Source organism: Dromaius novaehollandiae, chromosome Z (genome assembly GCF_036370855.1).
Source record: "Dromaius novaehollandiae isolate bDroNov1 chromosome Z, bDroNov1.hap1, whole genome shotgun sequence".
Classification (NCBI taxonomy): domain Eukaryota; kingdom Metazoa; phylum Chordata; class Aves; order Casuariiformes; family Dromaiidae; genus Dromaius; species Dromaius novaehollandiae.
Genome location: NC_088132.1, coordinates 57,989,811 through 58,014,432, shown reverse-complemented (window position 1 = coordinate 58,014,432; position 24,622 = coordinate 57,989,811). Strand labels below are relative to the sequence as shown.

The window sequence follows — 24,622 nt, the reverse complement described above, 5'->3', positions numbered from 1 at the left end:
GCTACTCACTGAGCTTCTGTTCTAAGCACCAATGCTTATATTGCTCGAAGGAAGAAAAACACGACTCCTGATTGCTTATTCTTAATTTTACTCTTCTCACACGGTTGAGGACACTGCAGACTATCCATTTTTCTCTACAATTTTTTAATATGCAATAAATATTCCTTAAAGGCAAAAGTAGTAAGCCAAACAGCATACATGAAATGAAAATGGAACCTGATTTATCATCAGCAGCTACCTGATATGTGGGGGCAAAGGGGCTAGTAATCTACTGCAGCAGAACAAAATGTTTTTCATTATTAAACATAACACCCTATTCAAACATCACTGATCTTTGCAGATATTACAAGCTTGCTCATTGTGCTTAAAAACAATTTCCTATGCTGTATACTTATAACAGATGCTGTACCTAGCACAGAAGGTACTATTTGCAGAAGCCACAGCTACCAGCAACAAAAGATTCCTCTTTCAGGTTAAACGCAAAAGTTTTTATATTAAAGCTGGGCTACAGGAAGTAAGTGTGCAAACAGTGGTTTAAAAAGCAGCTGAAAGTACACATTCTTCACCATTTTAATTAACTCTGGCATTTTGAAATGCAGAGCTACTATAAAACAATATTTTGATTACAAATACGCAGGACATATAGGTCCACATTGCCAGAAAAAAAGAAACACAGTCCTTGTCACAATTCTGAATACAAAGCCATGCTCTGCCCCCATCTTTTGTTGCTTAATGATTGTTTCAGCATTTATTCTTCTTTGGTGCAGGCACATTGTATTTGCACACCGCCACTTAGCTAAGACAGTATTTGCTGCTGTTTCAGCAAATGCTGACTGAATAGTTAAAAACTGGCCTTATTTTTACCTGTTTCAGTAGTGTCCTGAATTACTAGAAAACTCTTGGCACATCCAAGCTTGGGCAAGCTGCGCGCCCCAGGAGCCCTGCTGCACCAGCACGGGAGATGAGGTGGGGAAGCCCAGCTCAGACCACTCCCTTCATCAGCAGGAAAAGCTGATAAGTCAGCTTAAACCGACTGTGAAAACTACGCTCTCAGCACAACCAAAGCACAGCAGCTCGGTGTGCTGTCAGGGCAGCCCTGTACCCTGCACCAGACTCCCCGTGTCCACCCTGGTCTCGCTGGAGTGAGAGCCCCCGCTCCCTCCGGGGCTGCTACCTTCCTTTCCAGAAGCCCCGATTTTGTTCAAGCTGGCAAAAAGAAAATGCTGCAATCACTCAAGTACAGAACAGAGGCCACGGCAATGTATTTCACAACTAATCAAGTACTCTGAGAGGGTGATAACTGTGCACTGAGAAGAAATGGCATTTTCTCCCATGCGAAAGCGCATGGCTGTGCGCTTTTGGCTGCGGGTGGCTCTGGTGAATAAGCAGGTGCTAGGAGCTCCGCAGCTATGAGCTACAGACATCTCCGCTTGTCCACAGGTCTGTTGTGTGTGTTTGTCATTGGGTTTTCAGATTAGGAAGAGTCCTTCTCAGGGCAAAGTTGCATGATGCACCTGAATTACCCCAAAACCTCGCCAGAAAGGGGAGTCTGCCTCACCCTCTCTTCTCTTCCCCAGCAACTTTATTTGAAAGCACCCCGAGGGCCTGCGCCAGCACCTCCTCCCTGCTCCTTATCCTGCAGTTCTGCTACCTTCCTTGCCTGGCTTCAGCCCTCATCAAATCCTGCAGAAAGCAGATTCAAACCGCTAACTGAGCAGTTCCCTCCTTTTTTTCTTTTTCATCTGACTTTGGTTTCCTGCCAGTTCACCAACTTGAATCAGTTCAGCACAGTCTACCCAGCACGAGGGCTGGCTTGTTAAGGCACAGGGGGAGGACATCCAGCAGCATCACACCGCACCGGCTCAGCCCATGACAGCTCTACCCTTCAGCAGGGCACGAAGGAAGTACAAGGTCCTTTACAGTGAAACTGCAGTGCTCACCCATGCCTCATGCAGTAGCAAGCATTTGTGATCAATACTGAGAGTGAAGTAGAAATTTAAGAGTTGATACACAGCGGTACTTCCAGGTACCTAGCAGACCCAGGAGTTACTGTTTGGGCTGTTTATTGCAAGTCACATTACCTGCTATCAGAGTTAAAAGGAGTGTTTCTTCTTCTAGAAAACCACTAATGACATGAATCCACATGAAAATAAATACAAGGAAGAAGAGGGGTCTACCCACAGCAGATGCTAATTCAAGTCTCTAATTATAAAAATAACTTCACATTTCCTTGCAAAGTGTCAAGGAACATTTCAGATGCAGAACTAGAGAACCAGACTTCAAAGTAATAAATGGCCCTTGGAAGGGTGGGAGAGGAGGGGAAAAAAATCAAGAAAATAAACTAACAGTGATAGAAGAGAAAAAGCTGAATTTGGGGACTAATCATGCTTCATATCTTGCCAGAAACCAGCAGGTTGGGCAGATGCAACAAACATAAGAGGAAGCTTGAGTGAAATTCAGAGCTTGTCTCAGAGCAAGGTGTCCTGAAATGACTGACCTGATCTAACTGCTCAGCAAGGCAAGGTGGCGTCTGCTCCCTCCCCAACTCGTCCATGCAGTTGCACCCTGTCCCCTTCCTCCTGCCAGCACCAATACTCCTCCGACCCATTGATCAGACTAATGAGCTCACTAAACCACTAGAAAACTAACTCGGCAAAAGAGCCACAAGTTTTATGCCAGTGCAGTTGGCTGGCTCAGCTGACCAAGGTCCCCCTCGTCCAAGGGCACGATGGAGGCAAACAGGAGCGTGCAGAGAGGACTGTCCTTTCTGGCGGTGGAAAGACACAGGCTGACTGAAATATGTGAACAGGGAAATGGCTCTTCTGCAGAAAAAGGAAGAACGAGCAAAGGAAGCAGGGTTTACTGCTGTAGGTGGGACAGCATAACAAATAGGAAGTCAAAAGCAGACAGACCGACTTTTATAGCAACGCCCCTGTGACAAGATAACTAGTAGTTAGTGGCCCCACAGCTGCTAGAAGGGTAAATGAGGGTGCCCCGCAAAGATGGAGAGGAGAACATTTTGGACACAAAGCTCACAGTACACTGCTTTAGTATTAATTCCTGATTGAACTGCACTGGATTACTTCATTCTAAGGATCCTACAATGTGTTATCATATTGAAGCAGTTTGCTTTTCCATGATTTTACAGCTTGCATTACTAACTGGCACAGTTCCAAATTCCCTTTGTATTCAGAAATTTGTAGGAAAGTCATCCAGCTGAAAGCTGGAAATAGAAACAACGCCATCAACAAATACAGAGTGGAAGTGATATAGTTACCAGTGGAAGACCAGGGCAGTAAAGTGAGCCCAGTGGTCATTTTGGAAAAAAGGAGACTGGATGCTAAGTGTGAAATATGCTTTTATGCGATGATAATAGCACATTAAGCTACTCCAACAGCACAAGGGTATTCCATCTTGTTTCTCTGCTCAATAATTACAGAAATATTGCTGAATATGTGTTTTAAAAATAAAGTGTGAATAGTATAATACCTTTGCACAAGGGTAATAAAATCCCCGTGTCCTTGCAACCAGTGTTTCATCACTGGCTGTGGCTTCAAGAGATGAGCAGACTCAACCAATAGGTTAGATGAGCTAAAGGAAAGGCAGAGTCCTGGTTGTCTCTTATTGCCCTGCTTCCACTTACTCCATGCTACCACTGAAACACTGAGCCGATATGGTTCATTAACCCAGTGAAATCTCAGGTAATTTTCTATCTTGGCAACCTGATTCACTTCATAAGCACAAGCATCAGGAAGGGAGTAGGACCATGTGGTCAGCAGCAAGACTTTCTCCAGTTGGTCACATAAGCCTGACTCAGCTTCTCACAAAGCCACCGCCCTCGGTTTTAGTGCCCAGCCCTTGCTTTCATTTAAGATAGTCACCACAGTAACTGAGATCTTCATGATTATTTCTAAACTACCTCTTTGAATTAAAGATCTTTTCATACTTGGGATTTGTTTCTCTAATACTGAAGTGCTATAAAATGCCAACACTAAGTTAATTTGAGTAATTCAGGAAATCTTTCAGAAGTTACAATGCCCAAGAATACAGCTAGGCTGAAAAATCAGTATTTAAGGGCCAGGTATAAGTATGCTTTCATTTACTTACCTTTTTGCTTCTTCTAAGTGGCAGAGATACTCGTAAGCAATGTTCTGACGCCTCCTCTCATCCATTTCTTCTGCTGAAAGCCTTTCATCATCCACAATAGCTGCAAACAGAAACCCACACCAAGTTACAAATCAATCAGGGTTTATTCTTAAAGCAATTTTACTGAGAGCCTGAGCAAACTACTTCACAATAGAAATTAAAATAGTCATCCCTTCTCCTCAAAGAAGCCATTTTACAGCATGGTGCACCAGGACATTTAGATCATCGAGAAGGTACAGTTCACTGTACTGTGAATTCCACTTATTCAAACCAAGCACATACTGCTCTTTGTGCATCACCTGGTTTGGGGGCAAGAAGGAGCACAAGAAAACACATGATGCTAAGGCTGGGAGCTGCCAAGGTGTCAACCTACACATACTCTGAGGAGTTTGGGGACTTCCCAGTGCAAGCTCAAAGCGAGCAGTGGATGGAGCAACCCCTTGCCAAGCTGAGCCTCTGCAGTGGAGATGAAGACAACAGTGCCCTGCAAGCGTATCTTAAGGGCAACTTCGGAAACGGGTGCAGTTTCAACAACCTGTTAGACCGCAACAGACCAAGCTGCCTCCTGCTGATGCAGGCAATAAGGGCTGTAACTGAATGAACCAGCTGTGGTATTCACACCCCCGCTTACTGCGTCAGCCACATCACCCCCCATAGCAGCACTCAGTCTAGGAAGGATGACACTCTGCACATCCCCAGCTGGAGATGACCTACCAAAAGCTATCCTGTTAGTGGTCCCCTCTCTCCATAGGGAAGAGAGCTGCTCTGTGAGCAAATCCTAAATTCTTCCAGAAGTTCAAGTGTTACCAAAGAAGCTGGAAGACCAAATTGTGGCACCAACTTCTAGCTGAGTTTCAGTCACAGCATGTGAGCTGTCTGGAGACTGCCTTCAGCATAAAGCAGTTGTCAAGTGAGACTGTGTGCTAGCTGCTGCCAAAAGAGGCAGTCCTGCCCTCCTCCATGTTTCCCAGCCACATGCTCCCACCACCTCTAATGTCAGAGCTGCTGAACCCACAGCTGCGTTAGTGAACCAGAAGGAGCAGACGTTACTGAAGAGCAGCACAGTTACAGAAGGACTTGTTTCTAGCAAGACCAGTCCCTGATCTGACTCGCTGCACATCTGCAGGTGCACTAGGGCAGCCGCGAGGGAGGGGACGGAAACAGAGCTGCGCCAGCCGCCTTCTGCAGCAGCCCGCAAGTAGCTTAGTTGAAAACACCAAGACAAATCCCTCAGTAAAATACATAGACACTCTCCCCTCCTCAAATGCACCTTTAACCACGATTTTTAAGTTAAGCTGCCACAGAGATCATGCATGCCATTAGCAAGTTTTCAGCCTTACCCTGACATGGCTGCCTCACCTAGCAGGTAAACCCCTTGCTGGAGCTGACAGGAGCGTGCCAGGTAAAGGGCGCTGCACCAAGGGAAGAAGCTGTGCTTTAGGAGAACACACACACGCTGAAGATTGTCACTAAATGAGAAAATGGAGTCACAGCAAATCAGTTTCACTTCATCATGCACTAATGATATTAAAATGCTTTCTTCTCCCAACGGAGACTGCCCATACAGCAGGTCCTTCCGCATCAGTGCGGCACAGTGCTGCCAAGCAGGAGCCCTCTGAACAGGCACTCACTGAAGACACAAAATAAAGCACACTATCTGTGCACATTTCGGACTGAAATTACCACACATCTGTTAGCATATTGTATAGCTACTTTAAACTCTGCAGTTGCAGTTTTAATCACCACAAGCACTGATATCTCTCATCTTCCTTTCCTTTTAAGATGGCTCTTCCTAATTACCCAGAAGTTGCATACACAGATAAAACACATCTTGCTCCGAGTCCCTTTTAAGTCTAGTACTCCAATAAGCATGACTCACTCTTTAAAATGAGCTCTCTAATACACTGTAATCAGGTCCTCAGCTGTTACGAACTGAAGCATTAGTTTGGAGACGAACATGAGATTCGGTTCCCAACACACTTTGCATCCCAAACCGGCTGTGGCAGCTGTGGCCGCTGCCCTCGCCCAGGCCATCGGCACAGGGGGACAAGCGCCGCTCCCACGCCGGCACCTCCTCTCCGCTGGGGAGAGGCGCTCGCTCCCCGGGACGAGGGTCACCGCCAGAAGTAGTGGTGATCTTACCACGCTGACATTCGGTATACTACTTAACCGCTTGTGGCACCAAGTTCTGGTGCCAATTTTCACACTGCGCGTCTCTCCCTGGACTGCGAGAGGGCCGCCGAGGCGAAGCCAGCGTGTGCCACCAGAGGAGCGCAGCCCATGGACCATCCTGGCATGTTATCGCCCCACCGGCTGCGAGGCAGCAGCCGATGCTGTTCCCATCCTCAGCCCCGCAGCAGAGCTTCCCTTGACAGCTACGCAGTCCTCATACCAACTCCCTCAGCCCATTAAACAGCCTATTACCTCTGCCTCTAAACACCCTCACCGCAGCCGTAATCAAAGCAGCAAGAGGCAGCTTATCTGAAAATGGGACCCAAAAAACCTCACAACCCTTTTGATAAGCATCAGTCTAGGAATTTACCTGCACAGCACTAATGCTTTACAATCTAGTCCTGGATCTACACTTCCATGGCCCCTCCCACCCTCTGCGAGGACACCCCAGACCGAGCAGCCCCAGCCACCCTCATATCCCTCATTAAATGTATTTGCAAAGATTGACTCAGAGGGTGGGTGAAGGCGCTGACAGGTATCGTGGTGTTATGACAGCTGTTCGGCTTAGGGAATCCTTAGGTAATGAGGGAAAAAAGTGAGAGCAGAGAATGAGAAACTGGCAGACTGAAGGAAGAGCAAAAGCAAAAAGCCAAAACCCCTTGTAGAGGCATGCTGCACCAGCAGCACCCAGGCTGGAAACCAGCCCTCTTTCCTCCTGGTGCCAAAGCATCAGGTCCTGGGCTGAATATGCGAGCATCACGGGGCAGAGCATGGGCAGCACCAGCCCCTGGAGTGCCTATGCTGGGAGGAGGCTCTTGCAATACCAGCTTCAGATAAGAGCGATTCAGCGCTTTTCCCCCTCCAGCACATATTGGCTTCAAAGCAACGGTGATATCACATCAAATAAGTGGTTATAGACTCTCTTAGAAACAGCAATGACAATCTGTTGTCTAGAGATGGCCCCAGGACTGAGCTGCAGAGAAACTTACTTGAAGACTTTCAAAATCCCTGGTCTGCTATGATGGTTTTTTGGCAAAGACCCCAGTCTGACTATGGAATCCAGCATAGTTTTCCGCAGTTTCAAACAAACATCCTTTGAGTGTGTCTACCTGTTCACTCACATGAAATTCAACACACAAACGAGCAGGGTTTAAAGACAGAAGGCTCAGTCTTTCGGCCTACAGGGCAAGTAACTAGTCAGAAGATTGAGGCGATTTAAGACAGAAAATAAATACATTTCTGCGCTATCAGTAACTTCTTGATTGTGCTCAACTCATGAAGGAAGATGCTGTGATCAAGGCCGTTACTGGGAGGGGTGAGCAGGGCTGGGCGTCACCAGGGGAGCTCCAGCCTGCTGGCAAGGCCAAGCAGGATCCCGATGGACTCAAATATTCCTGCTCAAAAGATCCAAATGCCAAAGGGCAAGACACATGCACACCACACAAGAGTTATGCAGGAAAAAGCACATCTAAAATAACACTACTTCATCAGTATATCAATTCTCAGATTTTCAATGTGGAATTTAAAAAAAATGCCACAGATATTCTCACAGAATGAATGTTATAAATGTGTACAGATTAGTAACAAGAAATAAAAATGCCAGTGTAGCTAGGCTAAAAGCGCTCAATTTCAGCTCATTTTAGATGTTGCTACCCCATTAGCCAACAGTTAATACATATAAAACATCAGTGTTAAAAGTCACCAGGTTCCCTCATTATAGACATTCCTTCATGGAAAAACACTAAAGGAAGAGCATGTAGAAAACACTTCATGGAGTAGCAAGCAGCATTAGTTTAAAATATCACCCTTGATTTTGAACAACCTGAGCATAGATTTATTCTGGCATTTACTATGATACAATAACTAAGTTCTTCCTACATTTCATTCCTTCGATTGATTCAGCACAAAATAGTTACATTCTACCAGCAACTTCCTCATATTCTCTTTCCATTTATTGCAAATATTCAGTCTGCTTACAAAGCAGTACCTGTGAGTTGATACTTGAGCATCTTCCAGCAGCTGGCATATCACAGCTGCATCTCCCCTTCACCTTTCTCTGAAATATTTCCATTGCACATACCGGCACCACAAAAGCAGCAGAACGGACAAGGCACTAGCAAGGGCTGGTAGGCTTTGGGGGGTCGTTTTTTGATTGAAAAACTCATTCTCATAAACCTTGATCCAAGATAGTCCCTGTCAGATGGCACTCTCAGCCACACAAAAGCACTTAAACCTTCTGTACAAGAGTAAGTTTTCAGAAATAGGGCTGCCGCTTCTGAAGCTGCAGCACGATTACTGTTGCTAGTGATGAGATCAGGCACGCGAGGCAGCCGCTAGAGACATTATCTTAGCAACAATTAATGGTGTCTAGGAAGAGATTCGAAACATAAGATCTGCTCAGTTTACACAGGAATTAAGAACTCCACAAGTGCCAGCTATGTAAATGTTGCCCAAGTTCAGAGTTAACCCTCTTATCACAACCATGACAAGGATTTTGAAGGTCTCAAGGTCACAGAGATAATCCACATCAACACTGAGCTTACCAAATCTTTCACGCTAGTATGTTTTATACTTGAGATGACAGTAAATAAGAGGTCTTTTACAGATTTAACTTGCAATAGTATTCAAACATAATCCTATGGATCCATGGAGGTTTTTTTTTTTTTTAATGAAGCTAAACTTGAAAATTCTATAAAACAGTCAAAAAGAATGCATGAAAAAGTAACATTTGTTTAAATTTTCCAATGCAAATTCACTGAACTATTTAAAAGACGTAATTCCGAGTTATTCAGGGATAACAATTCCCAAAACTGCCTGTTTTTGTTCTCTTAGAAAAAAATGAGGCTGGAAAAAATACTGTAAGACATACAGCAGCAATTTAAGTCTCCTAGTAAATCATTTGCACTCAAGCATATGACCATTTGCAATAGTTCAAGAGCAGCACTGGGCTGCTTCCAGAGAGCAGACCCTTCAACAAGGCATGTGCCACAGACCCACCAGAAGACTTCTTATACCGAAAAAGTCAAAGAAAGGAAGAGAGCCATTCATTTACCCAGGCCAATTCCCCTCCATTACATGCCACTGTAGACTTTTACCTGAGGAAATTAAGATGTGAGCGAGGAAGCTAAGAGCTCTCCTGGAAGCACAGGGGTGAAGTTCAATACATAGGACCTAACAGAGGATGGGGGAGAACAAAATCCTCAAACAGCAACAGAGAAGAATAGGTTAAGTCAGGACTGGGAAAGAGGAAAGAAGCATGGGTGAATGCTGTAAAATGTTGGAGTAAAAAGCAACACAGCCAGTTTTTGACCAGAGTATCACTGAATTAAACATTATCTAAAATGACAGTTTTCACTCCCAGCCATACGCATCCCAAGTGCAAAGACCTTAAAGAGAAGATCCATACAGAAAAGCTGCCAAAAAGCCACACCATAGGCAAGGCAGGGGGAAGCGCTCAAGTCCACCAGCAATGAGAGTCCTACGCAGGCCACCCTTGCGCTGCCCTGCCTTGCCCCCGCCACGCTCCCCCCACATCCAAGGCGAAGAGTGCAATGGAGCCGTGCTGTAATAGGCTGAAGAACGGACACGAAATCGAGAGCTGAGCCTCTCTTGCACGCAGACTCCAGACCCGGGCCTGGCTGGCCGTAGCTGACCCTGGTGAAACCTAAGCTGAGCACCAGCAAAGTGACAGACGCCAGGCAGCATCCTATTTACGTCCGTCTGTGCCAAGAGGAAGAGCTGCGAATGTAAAGCATTTACCCTCACACCTCAGTGCTGTAGCTTAAAAAAGCCAATTATATTTTAGGTGGTCATGGTGACCCCAAAACCCTTAGGTCATATGAAGGCTTATAGCTATTTTATCTTTATGCGAACACGGCCAATAAATTCAGTGTTGCCCTTCTATTTCTAGTAAAATCTGGACTCTCATTGCCCAGGACCCTCGCGCCATCTGGGCTGCCTGCTGCCAGGGCAGGGGCGAGCACACAACCACCCCCAAACAGCACGAGCTGCCCGTAACCGGGGCAGAGCTGCGGCCGCGCGGGGCTGCTGAGCCGGCTCGCAGCCGCCTGAGCCAGCCACGCGGCAGCAGCTTAATCACCGTCTGGCTGCTGGAAAATACAAGGACGGGACTGCACGCACAGGCGTCAGAAAAACGCTGCTCAAAGCTACGGAGGAAGAGCAAGCTCCCGCCCGAGCCTCCACACCTACTAATTCACAGGTGTCTAATGCAACCGTTTAATAAACATGCAGCAGAAAATAGGCCAACTGGAACTACGTGAACAGAGATAATTCAAGAGGCCGCTAAAATGGTTTTATAGCACCAAGCATCTATTACAGGATGTTTGTTATTAAGGTATTTAGTATCTGCAGGTTTACCATTCTGCTGGAAGACATTTATCTTTGGGAGAAAAACTTAGCGATCTGATCAAGACAGCCTCCTATAGGCTTCCTGTGTCAAAAAGCAGACACGAGCAGCTCACGCTTGTCCCACAACAGTAAAACCAGATGGCCTGAGCCTTTGCTGTATGGCTCCAGTTAAGGGAATTCAGGCCATTCCCTGCACATTTGCTCCAAGAAAGGGCTTTACAGGAAGGAAGACACTGCAAGCACTCTAAACCTACCATAGCTGGGAACCTAGGAGGGCAGATCCTCTTGAGAAAGTAGACTAATATTTTTAGACTAATATTTATTAAATTATGAGGATCTTATATCTTGGTAAGATCTGAAACATGCCAGATTAAACTTCTCTCCTTCTCCCTTAAAAATGTCTATGGCTCTCCGAATCTAGTTAAGTATGCAGGCTCAGATTTTCATACAGAAATAAACACACATCATCTGGCCAGAAAACAGCCATTAACCGTTCTCACAAATAATTTGTGTCACACAGGGTCAGTTAGGCCCCCGTTCTGGACCAGATCTTTTTTTCTGCCAGATGCTGTGCAAACAGGAGAAAAAGGACCAAACCCATTTGAATGGGGATACTTTAATACAGAGGTTCAGTAAAAAGATATGTTGATGTAAAATTAAAGACGTTTGCTAAACCACTCCTTCCCTTGAGCTTTTTTATAGAGTCCTATTCCTGCACATTCAACCTCCCAGAAGTCTTCCCCCCACCCCCTTTTCTTACATACAAGGAAAAAAGGTCTTATTTCAGTCTTCTGTGTCTGCTACCACAAGTCCAACCACATCCATTTAGAGAGATGAAGCACTATTACAATATATAAACCTTAGGACTATCATACCAAGGGACTGTGATGCAACATCAACCACAAACCTTGCTTCTGGAGCCAAGTGTCAAAACTGGTTTATTTTATAAAGTCTGTCAAGTGTCGACATTGGCAGAAGGCTGCTAGACTCCTGGGACATGTCTCAAGATACTTGAATTCCCACAAAGTTTAAAATGTCACATTTAACCACAGGGACACAAGATGGCTTTGGCATTCAGCAAGTAATCACATATGCAGCCAGAACTTTTAACATTCATTTTTCTGCTATAGGTATACACATCCACACTTTTAGACCTCAGCTTTCTACAGTACCATAAAATGATGCTTTAGGAGAGGTGATACTTTAAAAGAGCATTATGACATTAATTTAGTGTATAATGATACCAGAGCATGGTCATCTCCTTTCTAGTAGGAGTTCCTACCTTGTGCAGAAAATAACACTGTTTTATTTTAACTTGTTGTGTCTGGTTGGAGAAGCAGGGAGTGAGATTGAGTAATGGGGATGAAGGAGGCATATGAAAATCCAACCCCAATTTCAATTAGCTTCAAAGTGAACATTGCCATCTACAATTATAAACCTGAAATACAATTTATCAGTTTGCCTATTGCCCAACTCCTCCCGCCTACATTTATCTGCCAGCCTCACTGTCTCTAGAAATACTTCAAGAAACTCCTTAATAAGAGTGTAACTGTTTATCTTTGCATACTTTGCTAGTTGGTCACCTCAAGACACAACAGGTTTCCCCAAAGGTCGGGCTCTCCAGGAACACCTTTAAAACTGTAGCTCCTTTTAATGAGCTACCCAGTTGACTTTAAAGCCTTGTTTGGTACTAAACCCTCAGTCTACAATAATGAAATAAGTTACAAGCCTAAAGAAGCACTCGGACTGATGGGACTAAAAAGGCAATAAACAGCAATTTCAAGTTAGTTCTTTGCCTTATTTACCTCTCTTTACTTGTATAGCCCGAAAGTCATTAACACAGTAAAACTTGAGGCCAGCTTGGAAAATGCTACACAGCTAAGTAGTTAGTCTGGTTGGAAGGCTTGCTTAGTTTCCACACACTTACAGCAAGAATGACATTTTTCATGTGGGTTTAAAAAAAAAAAAACAGCAATTTTGTGGAAAGCTGGTTGGTCAGATTAGCACATCAGCGGAGGCTTGAGACGTTCAAAATAGTACCGTGCATTCCAGCAGGAATTTCCAGTAGACTTTCCCTCTTCAGAGGTTCATTTATGAGGAAACAGGTAGTAAAGTGTAAAAGGCTCCTCTGTCACCTTTATCCCTTCACTGCTTTCTTTAAAAAAAGTTGTGATTTGAATTCCATGTATTTTGGCATATTTACCATTTTCTGCTCTCACTTTGCTGGAATTACTTTACCTGTTGGCTTTTTATTGGCAATATACATTAGCAATCTTTAAAGAAGAGCCAAGATTTTACCATGTAGATTTCATTTCTTTACCTGTTACCTCCTGTGACCTCAATTCAACTTAACACAAGCAGAATGTAAATGAAATAATGAAAAAATTGTTTAATATTGCCAGGTTAGTAAAATAGGCTGGTCAACTATGCAAAGCATAGAAAAAGGTTAGTCTGCAGTCCTATAGACTTACAGTCCTATCGTACCTATAGTCCTATAGAAATATGGCAAGGTGTAGTTTAAAAAACAGAGGAGGAGTATAACAAGAGGGACTGCTGGAGAGCAGGAGAGACGACCTGTGCAAAACGCTTCTTCAGTGCCTGAGTGTCGCCGAGTAACTCAGACAAGAGCTATAGCCCTCAACAGACTGTGGTCCGAACCGTAAAACTCAGGAGGACTGAAACACCTGTCTAGGAAAAGCCATAAACAAAAGCATCGCTTAAATACTGGGTAAATTTGAAATCATCATGAGAAAGATTGCAGTGCAGAGACACTCAGCCCTGACATCTGGTCTCAGTTTTCCTGCGTTGGCAATTCATCATCCCCTGCTCCCTCCCCAGCCAGTCTGCTGCAGAGTCTTTCCTCTGCTAAAATCCAAACTATCCATCTGCTTCACTGTCACCATGCTCTGAAGGAGCTCCAGAAAGCACCTGAAGTATTACAGCACCTTTTTTTTCCCTTAAAGATACAAACATACACACATGAATAAAAGGAAAATATTGATTATGTGAAAGGGTACAAAGCTCGTGGCATACACTTGGGGAACACATCTCCCTCCCCAAAATGGCTTGCTTTTCCTTCCTAAGTAATTGCCACCATCACCATAACTGTAAAGATCCTAATTTCAACTTTTTGATTTACAGGCACAAGAGCTTTATTTAATCTTTATGGGGAAAAGAAAACCTTACGCTGTTGTAGGCAATAGAGCTGAAATGTTCGTTTACACCTACAAAATAAACTGACCCATGGAATGATTGACCAGCTTTAATATAAAAGATGGCTTAAAATTCACAAAAAAAATTAAAGAAAATTAGGCTATGAAACTGAATACTAACACACAAGCTCCGTAAGTTTAAGCAAGGACTGGGACCTCTGCGCACCCGGAGGCAGGGACGGTGAAGGAGAGCTGTAGCAGTTCCTGCCCCTACCCCAGGTGCTCCCAGCTCCACTGGGAAGGCAGCTTAACTGCTTGGAAAGCAACTCCTGAACAACAGCAAACGCAGCAGCTGTTTCTTCCCCCGAGACGGCCCAGCAGGAGTGGAGACCTCCCGGAAAGGAGCAGGAGGAGGTACGGGGCCAGGCCACCCTCCAGTCAGCCATGCCCGCTCCCACGCAGGGATCCTCACTGGACCCTCTGCCCTGACTGTGCCAGGCCACAAACGCTCAAGAGGACACGCAGAGGTAGGCACACATCCCTTGTTCCTACTTAAGGGATGAGAAGATCCATTTTTGTAGGAAGAAGGCAAACGCCAGCATACCCATCCAGGCAACGAGGTCAGAGGCGGCCTGGTATCAGCCACGACCTCGGTTACCACCTGAAGCCTGCTTGGTCACCTCAAATCCATGATTAACAGAAAGCACTTGCAGGTTATTGGAGCTGGCACCACTGAATCCAGAATAACTCCCTCCTAGTGCTCCCTGCTCGTCCTCTTCAGGAGTACAGCGCGCAGGCAGGGAGACGCTGCTTGGCGGCAATTGCCCACACGGGGCTTTGGGGCAATTCAAAATAGAGTTGTCTGGCCCTTATTTCCCATTTACATACACAGTAATAAGAACTACATTTTTCCTTCATCATCAGAAATAGTTAGAGCTATAGGAGAGAACTAAAGCACAAATTTAACTCTCTAATCTCAGACCTCCAAGCGAGGTTTGGAGAGGGCAAAGCCCCACCCTTTCACACAGTAGGTCCAGTGCCCGAGTAGATAGAGTCAAAACTGCTTTGAGTGACAATATGACACATCTACTATCGTACATACCACTGCAGAACATCAGATAAAGTGAGCCAAATGTTCCTCCTTACTTATCAATAAATGCAGTATTTTCATTACCAGAACAAGTCACTGACAGCTGCACACACAACCAAGATGTACTTTCACCCAAATCATGCCCTAGCAAGTCTCTAAACAACCACATTACTTCTACTAAATTAAGATTTCCTCTAAACTGATACAAACTTTGTCGATTTCTTATCTAGAAGTATTTAATTTTTCAGCTTGCTTCCTTGTGTCTACTCCCTAATCCACTCTACAAAAACTGAAATTCAGATTAGCGTAGCAAATACCTGACCACAAGACAGCTCCCTCTCTGCCCTGAATCCATTTCCACTAACGAAGATACCACAGTCAATGTTAAATTATATCAAGAATAAAATATCAGGAGAATTTTCTAAGCATTATGCAACTGCTTCAAAGCAAGCATGCATTCTACTTAAAATAGCAATATCAAGACCACTAAAACACAGGAAGTGTAACTAGCTTTCAGTCATTGTTATGGCAACCGTAGTACACACAGTGCACATAAATTTAATGTCAAATTAGGCTACTAGTTTCAAGTTTTAAAGTCTTTACCCAACAAGAGAATTCACATCCTTAATGGCTGAACACTGACTTGTGCCTTCTGCTGCACAGCCACATTTTGTTTCCTTTTTTGAAGCACTACTTCAGAAGTTAACACTTTTGCTAGAACTTAAAACTAAGCTACTTAAAATTAAGTTTTGGGGAAAAAAAATCAAAAAAAGGAAACTACTGGGCGTTATTGCCATGGTTCAGCATTATGGTGTTATGGGGAACTACGCCTCTTGTTTTGCCTGTTACTACCCACAATACTAAAAAGTTGCATTCAGCTTTCTAGAATAACTCACATCAGTTAAATCCACAGCAAAACTATATGATCTTCTTTCTCATGATATGTATCAAGGCAAGACTTGGAGAACAAGCAAGCTGCCTGGTTGAAGTATGATGAGAGCCGTACACTTTCCAGGATGTTCTCAGCCATTTATTATACACTTATTACCACCGTGGTCAGGCGCGATGTAAATTCCAAGGGATATGCAAACATCGCTGCAAGTAAACTCTCTGCACATCTTCGGCTGCCGTACAACATGGGCCGAGGTTTGCACACGGAGGCTTTGTGCCGGTTCGTCTCCCAGCCCTCACTGAATTACAGTGAAGCTTGTCCCCTGTTGGGCTCTGGAAAGCAGTATTCAGAACAACTTCTGAGCTCAGATATAATGAAAAAGCATTTGTTGCATGCCTGATTTTGTAAAAACAGATAACCATTTTTCCTCAGTAAAAGCTCTTTCCCAGATTGCCCTCATCTGAGCAGGATTCCCAGCTCTTCTCGGTACCCTTTTGTGGTCTGTCTGAGGTCACACTACTGCATATCCATATTGAGATCGCAACGCATTATTTCTTCTCCTACATTGTATTAACATCATATGCAACATAAGACTTGTTTTACTACTGAACCGAGGCCAGCCAGCTATTAGAATCAAAACCAGGCAAAACAGTTGATCTCAAAAAAATTAAAAAAAATCACAGAAGCAAGCAGTACATACTCAAGCCTCATCTTGTTCCTACAGTTTTACAAGGCCCCACAAGCCAAGAGGAGTATCACTGGCAGAAGCGCATTGGAAAACTATTACATCTTAATTTACATACAAGGAATATTCAATTTTATTCCTCATTCCATTCGTCTGATATTGAGACAGTTTCTTGCAATTTTCTTACCACTGCAGTGCCTTTATGGCTACTTACAGCTTTATGAAACGGCAGGGTTAAAGCGACCGAATCCCCTCGTAGAGCCCTTGGGTAACTGGAGGCTCTGCAGGGAGCAGGGCAGCGTGGGGCGGCCCCGCGGCCCCCCTTCCCGCGGCCGGCGCTCAGCACGGGCCCGCACGGGCGGCCGAGCGAGGCCCTGGCCGGGCAGCAGCGCCCAGCAGAGAGGACGCAGCAGAGCTGGCGCGGCCACGGTCAGTCGCGCTGCGTCGTCCCCAAGGCCTGGAGGGCCCTCGCTGCCGCTGGTTAACCCGCGGGCCGGTGCCCCCCGCGCGGTCTGCGACCCCATCACACCCGCGTTCTGCGGATCAAACAGTAAACCCCACGTTCGGCAGTAACACCACTCAAACCGGCTCAGCTTGCCGTCCCCCAGCCACCAGCGCTCATCCCGGCTCCAGCGGCTACGTCATGCTGGCGGGCCCGGCCGCGGGCTCACGCTGCGAGCCAGACCGGGCCCCAGTCCAGCCCAAAATAATCTGGTGGAAGGAGTCATGGTTGCTTCTTCCAGCAGCAGCGCTGACTGAAAGCGCACATGAAACTACAGCTTCAGGGTGCGGTTCCAGGGCAATTTAAACACACTTAAACGCTGGCTGCCGCAGCCCCACCTGGCCCCACGCGCTCCCCCTCCCCGGAGCGAGCTCCAGCAGCTGCGCGAGCTGCTCCGAGCCGCTGCAGGGGCCTCAAGTGGCTGAAAATCCAGCAGCGCAAATCGACCCTGCCCAGAGTGATTAGTTTCCTGACAGATTAGGTCTCCGCACATCGCAGGAGCATTAGTGGCAGATCAGCTGAAGGCATGCTCAGCAGACCCAGACACCACGCAGAAACCTCACTCCTTGCTTACAACAGTCCATAGCAAGGTGTGAGCTGGGATCCGGGATCCCAGCGTAAGTAAGACCGGCTGGGAAGAGCAGCTCCCCTCATGAAAGATGACCCTAAGATACAGGAGCATGTTTTCAGCAAAGCAAACCTGTGTCTTGTTCAATTTTCAGCTGTTTTACTTTGTTTATAATCACTCTAACCAGACTACTAGGCACAGATATCTTCTGTACTTACCTATGGCTCCCCAAAATACCATTGACATGCCCTCCTAAAACCATGAGTAAAACATCTATTAGCCTTCAATCCTGTGAAAAAGCAGCTGCTTTAATGAAGCATATTCTTGTACACAGTTCGTGCATTTCACACTTCTGCTCTCCCCAGGTTATCCTGTGCTGTGCTCCTAGAAGCTGTGAGGCTCTGATCCTGCAAACAAAGCTGTACGGAGCAGTTCTACAAACCAAGCACAAATGCTTGATGCACAAATGCAGGAGGATATTCTTAACCTTCAGGGCGAATGACCAAGAGACCACGACTAGCTTGCACAACTGTATTTCCCAACCGTACCCCCTCAGACTGTGAGGCCAGGTGGGACGTGGTTTAAGCAAGATGCCGCGAGAGCCTCGTGCCGCACTTCGAACAGAGCAGGCCAGAACCCGCCAGCAAGGACCGGCAGAGGAGTCGCTTGTCACAGCTCAGGGTCGGGCTGAAGCCATCGTCGCTGGCTGCCTATCCTGATCCCCCCAAGCAAAGGGGAGCACCCGGGATGAGGACACCTTTCTCTGCCACCTCTCCGGGCTGGCAGGGCAGACACAGCCCCCTGAGCCAGTAGCTCCTTAAAGAGCAGCAGTGGTTTGCCAGCGGTTGCGAGTCAGAGCCATAAGGTGCTCCTGGCATCCGGTTCCTGGAGAACTCGCACTTATCCTGTCTTTTGACTTGAGCAGTAAGTTATAACGGAGAAGGGATAAAAATGACAAAGTACCTCCAGGTAAGTGCTTCTGGCTGATGCATACTGACTTAACTTTGACAAAAACAGCAATTTTTAAATTTAACGCTGAAATAGGCCACTGACAAGTTCTTAGAGGTTGATTATTTGCTTGCCCATTTCAAACAAAAAGTGTAGGAGGGAGAGAAGAGTGCCGTGCTGGATTCGTGCGAACACCACCTGATTCAGTATCTCCCTTGAAGGGGAGCAGGGGTATTGACGTCCAAAGCAAAGTTCCCCTTCCCTCTACCCCACCAGCTCCCAGACCCCCGTGGGAGGACGGCGATCCCGTCCCCTGGGCTCCGCCAGCCCGTCGCTCGCCCCGCAGCCCCTGCCGCAGCGCCCAGCAGCGCAAACCCAGCCCCTGCGCCAGCTGGAGCAGCAGCTCCCACCTCCGCCCTTTCCCCCCTCTCCCCAGCTGTGGATATAAGGCACAAAACTTCCCGTGGACCATCCTCCTCAAAGCCCGGGGATCCGCAGCCGAGGCTCTGCACCCCCCGGACGGGTGCCCCAAGCCTGCCCTCCGGCATGCCCCACAGACCCCCGGAGGTGGGCACCGCTCCCCCGCCAACACCGCGCTTTGCCTCCACAGCACATAGGAGTTCAAGGATATTGATTCCCAAAAAGCACCAAAACAGTCTGGACAAGTGAAGCAAACACAGCAGGTTAATCATTTCCTGCAAGGCGCAGAGCACGGGAGCACACACCACTTGCTTATCATCCCAGCTAAATATGACCCACCACTCCTGCCTGTCACCATCGTTTTTCCCACCACAAATTTAAGATTATTCCTAGTATATCATAGCCAACTTGAGTCAGAAACTGTAACAAACAAATCTTGAGCTAGAACTACTATGTAACTGAAATAGTTTTAACAGAAAAAGCAAGTTGCAGATCTGCATACCTCCTGTTCTCTGACTCAAGTACTGGACTTGAGCTAGCACACTCGCGTGTGCTATAAATTGTTTCCAGTTTAATATTAATACTTCCTGTTTTAACAACATTCAAGTAGCTTCCAACATGCTGTAACATAGCTCGGTCTTTTCTTTACCAAGGAGACTTTGGGGGAGATGAGCCTGCTTTGTACAGAATAAAGCACAGAACCACTCCTACGAATGAATTACACGCACTTGATTAAACAAAGCAGTTAAACTTTTCAAGTCCTCATTCAGCAGTTTAATTATTAGCAACGTACAAAAGAAGAAGAGATAAACAGTGTTTGGTTGCCACATTACACCCATCAATAAAAAAAGGACTAGAAGAAAAGTGTTCTCATAAGCCACAAGTGCTGCAGAAAGTATATACCCAAAAGAACATATATGCATGGGATACAGTCAAACATTTTTTAAAAAAAGAATGTATTCACCCATCTGTTTTCATTTAGTCAAATCCTATGAAAGGTTTACCAAAAGATTTTTCCTCTGCAATTGAAAAATAGCCATTTGTTTCCCTTCACTCACTACAGACATGCAGAGAAAAATTTATAGGTTCTGAAGTCAAACACTTTTCTAAAAGCCACTGGTTTGCGAGCTTTCACATCCTGCAGAAGTAGGAGCCTAGATGCAGTTTCGCAGAGAGGCGTAGGCTCCGTTTCACATCCGAGCAAGCTGATTCCCCCTGCCTATCTCCACACGCAGTGCAGCTCCCCCTCTTAAAACTTCGCTCCTGCTCATTTGCCTCATCTGGTAACGCCTAGCGCCAGTCACAGAAGCCGTCCTGGGAGCCAGGACCGGCAGCGTGGGGCTCTCCCTCCGCGACGCCCTCGTCGCTGGACAAAGTCAGTCTCCCTTGTATTTACCCATCTTGGCCCCATGAACCCAGCTTCCCAGCTTCAGCAGGAAAACGAAGATTTCTCCAGCTGTATCCAAAAGAAGATATTCCCAGCTGCAAAACCCAGCTTGGCTGCATGTCTCAGTTCAGAAGAAGGTCAAAATTTCAGGGACAGCCCTGTGTGGCATTCATTTCTGACCCATTTCCCAGCACCTCCTTTTCAGCACCTTTGATGATGCTGAAGCATCTAGCTTCTCTCCCAGTCGGTACCTGGGGACCTGGGGCACACTAACCCAAGTACGTTAAGTCAGCTACGCTGAGCATGGAAATGCCTGAAATCCTTTGCAAATCCAGACTTTCACGGCCTAACTCACTGTAGCTTTATTACATTCCTGAAAGTGTCATGAAGCTGTTCAGACGTTTCCTATAAAACATAAGTAATCATTTGTTTCTGTACATAGCTTTCAGGGAGACCAAGCTACTAAGGACGTGAAGGTGTTGGGAAAACAGCTTTCTTGAAGACTTACTGCTGCCTGATTTACTATCTTCACATTTAACCTGAAAGGCACAATAAAGAATTATACTTTTCTCTCCATAACATTCAACAGCACCAAACATTTTTATCATAACAATCACTCATACCTTGAGTTTTATTACAAGTCCCAGTTCTCCACAGCTCAGTGAACCTTTGCAATCAGTTGTGCTGGGGTTGAGAAACAAGCCAGAAAACAGCTGTAGCCACACTGGAAATCAGCTATGTAAATTCAGTTGCAGTGAGCCTGTTAATACCGTTTCTGCTGTATAAGCTACTTCCTTGTACTCGGCATGATCTCACTTGAGTCCGTGCTGGACATGAACATCTGAAAAACTCGATGAAAATGAAATCTCTTCCACATCTTTTTTTAAGCTGTTGACAGAATGGGGGGCTGGAGGCACCTTTCAATACGTGGTTCTTGAAGCCACAGGGGTTTGGCCCAACAGCCCCAGAGCAGGCCCAGAGATTTCACTCTGAGGGCCTGTCTCCAACATACAGCATCCTCCCTGACCAAGCGCTGGAAAGGGATCTTGAAAATGATCAGCTCCAAGATTTTTTTCCAGATGGACATTTTTGATTTACTACATTGGCAAAACTTGCAACACAAAGCTCATTTTTAAGTTAGGGATATGCCCTCTCAGTTACTCTCCCTGTGTGCTAAAATTCGAACTCGCCTAACTAAATAAACGGTCTTAGACCCTGATGCTCAGGGACACTTCTCCCAGCAGTATCCATCAAGCTCAAAACATACCTGAAGCGTGCACATGCTCTCCTCTCTAATCATGGCACTGAAATGCTACTGATACGCATGAAGACAGTTTCATCTACTTCCTAGCAGAGAATTATCACCTCCGTTAAAATGACAATTTTCTTCAGAGCAACATAGGAACTCTGCCAGGAGCTTGAAACCAAAGTTGAAAGTCCAGGTTAGGCTAAATGTTTAAAACAGTACTAGTCCACTGGAGCAAGGAGTCTTAGCAATTTGATAGCCTAACTTGGACAACATATTAACTCTGCTGGAAAAGCCAGCACAGACGCACTAATTAGAGCTGTCCTGAACGCAGTCAGTTGTGCTTGCCAGTGAGCCAAAGTGCGGCTCTAGAGAAGAGACAACGTACGGTTGAACGTATATAGAGAATGTACAATCTACAACTGGCTTCAGAGCTCAAATAATGCTGCCATAAGCTTTCCAGTTAGAGAGCCTTTCCTCCTTTCTTGGCTTTTCTTTACCTTTTTTTAAAAAAAAGTTATTTCATCTCTCCTCATCACCCCAACAGCAGACAAATATAGCGTAGAGAAAACATACTGGGTTCTCTAGATACAGCTACAACCAAAAAACGTACCCAATATATGTACTCATACTTGTTATACAACTACAAACAAGGCGATGGTTTGCAGGAGTATGGGCGTTTTTTTGTTGCTGGTTTTTGTTTCAGTTTGGTTTTTTGTTCTTAATTATAGGTGTCAACCTGGCATATTTGAGGCGGCTTTGTCCTGTCCTCTGCAGGGAAAAGGTCTAGGCAAAAGACAAGGATGTACTGGTGCACAGCAGCCACAATCTCTCACTCAGGGAAGGACTGAGTAGCCTTGAAGGGAGCCACCTGAGCCCAGGAAAGCAGGCAACATTGATCGGAGGGGAACAGGAGCCAGACGAGCCGAGAAGGACGCGCTCCTCTGCTCCCAGCAGAGCACAGAAGGCACCAGGAGAGGGGCTAAAGCTGAAGGCACCATCTTCTCCTCTCGCTCCCTGGCAAGTGACTCTTAACTGTCACAGCAAAGCATAAGTCCAGAGAGGTAGACTGCATTGTCAAGTCAATATCCAACACATTTACCATGGTCATTCTTTCCCATGGCAAATAAAGGCCTGAGATTCTTAAAGATACCCCGAACACCTCTGAATAAGGTCATCACATCACCCTTGCTGCAGGGACAGGGACCTGGGCACAAAGGACGAGCCCTCTGCTCACAAAGCCCCATCTTTGACCATATAGGACTTTATGGCAAATTAGCAAGTGCCACATTTATGTCCAGCCCAGCAAGTCTCAAGAACCAGCCAGACCTGAACTGCACAGTGAAACACCCGCTGTCGAGGCCCTGCCACACCACTTGCGTTTCAGGGCTTTTATACACTCTGGGCAAGCTCCAGTTCGCTTCCGTGAACGAAACGCTCGCCCGCGCCCAGAGGGCTGCCCCGAGTGTCCCCTCCAGCGTGGCGTCCCCCCAGGCGCCTGCTGCGAGACCGCCCCACCGGCACGCCTGGGCGATTTGCTTCAAAAGCAAACTCTCATCATCACTAACGTGCTAACACAGACGCACATGCTGCACGTCTCCAGCAACCACTCCGAGAAACATTATCTGTACCAGCAACCGTGAACATGCCCTGAAAGGCCCGTCGGACACCGGCTAGCACAAGCAAACAGCCAGACCCACAGGACGGCTCAGAGCCTGCCCCGCCTGCAGCCGCTGGCCTAGGAAAGCGCTCAGGAGGGTGCAGCACCCTGCAAGCCAACGGGGACGCGTCCAGCTAGCACCTTCGCTGTCTACCAGGGTAGAAGCATGGTGGCACCTCGCATGGGTGAGGGAGGTTGTGTTTTTGTCAAAAAAAGATTGCAGGAGCAGTTTTTAAAAAGCTGCTCTGCTGAAACCTGGAAAGCTGCTAACCAGACCACGGGATGCCGGGGCCGAGAGTTTTACAGGTAATTTGCATGCTCACATTCAGCACTGCCTGAAGTAACAGGTGTGCTTTTAAGGCGGTGGCGAAGCCCCCGCGGCAGGGCTCCGCACGAGAGCCGCGCCTGGGGCCGCCGCGGGAGCCGGCCGGCGCCGGGAGCGAGCACCGCGCGGCGGGGCGGAGGGGCTCCGCGGCTCCTGCCGAGCGCCTGCGCCGCCCCTCACCGCGCGCAAGCTGCAGCGTGAAGTTAGGAAGCTCTGACCCGAAGTTACGGAACTATAAACCAGAGTTTTTCAAGTCACGATCCGCAGTTGTCACAGAGTCGGAATCCGAGTTCTAAACCTAGAGCCCGAAACTGTACAGTTAGGAACTCAAAGCTATGAAGTTGCAATCCGAAGCCACAGTTACAATCTGAAGTTGCAACGCTACGCTGAAAAGCGACGGCTGCAATCTGAAGTCCACCAGTCGCCATCCAAAATCACAGCCGCGACCCGCTCGCAAGGTTTCGGAAGCCCCGTGGAGACCGGTCCCGGCGCCGCCGCAGCCCGCGGGGAGCTGAGCTGCTCTGCCCCAGCCGCAGCCGCAGCCGCAGCCGCCCCGTCTCGGCGGCGGCCGGTGCTTTTTCTCCCCCAAACCCCGCTTTAGCACCAAAGCGGGCGGCGGGGGAGGCCGCGGCGCTGCCCCGCGCTCCCCGGCCGCGCGGGCCCCCGACCCCACTCACAGCCGTAGCGGGGCCGCTGCAGGGGCGCCAGCTCCTCATGGTGCATCCTGCCTCGGGGGGGGGGCGCCGCCCCCGCCCGCCCTTCTTATGTGCGGCCTCGGCCGCGCTGATTTGCTGCCGCCGCCGCCGCCTCCGCCCCGCCGCCCCGCCCCGCCCCGCCCCGCCCCGCCCCGCCGCCCCCCTCCGCGCCCCGCCCCGCCCCGCCCCCCTCCGCGCCGCCGCCGGCCCGCCGAGCCGCGTGGGCCGCAGGCAAAAATAATAAAAAAAGTTAATTAAAAATTAATTGAAAAATTTTTAATTAAAAAATTAATTCAGAAATAACGGCAGGAGCGCAGCCCTGTCCGTGCCCTCCGTGCCGCGCGCGGTCCCGGCCTCGGCGGAGGC

The 24,622-nt window shown here is 47.1% G+C and overlaps 1 protein-coding gene across 7 annotated transcripts in view; it reads right to left on the bottom strand.

Annotated features, from left to right (window-relative positions):
• The window catches only part of LOC112987024 (ras GTPase-activating-like protein IQGAP2), a 126,746-nt gene extending 102,391 nt beyond the window's left edge, over window positions 1-24,355 (bottom strand). For 5 of the 7 annotated variants that reach the window (XM_026106665.2, XM_026106663.2, XM_026106666.2 and 2 more), the window contains exons 1-2: window positions 24,239-24,354; window positions 4,108-4,207 (exon numbers count right to left, since the gene is read on the bottom strand). In XM_026106665.2, coding sequence (XP_025962450.2) covers window positions 4,108-4,207; window positions 24,239-24,284 — 146 coding nt within the window. In that variant the 5' untranslated portion in view covers window positions 24,285-24,354. Of the gene's footprint in view, window positions 1-4,107; window positions 4,208-24,238 lie in introns of all 7 variants that reach the window. The other 2 variants (XM_026106661.2, XM_026106662.2) reach the window with 1 other exon arrangement.
• Window positions 24,356-24,622: the final 267 nt, after the last annotated feature.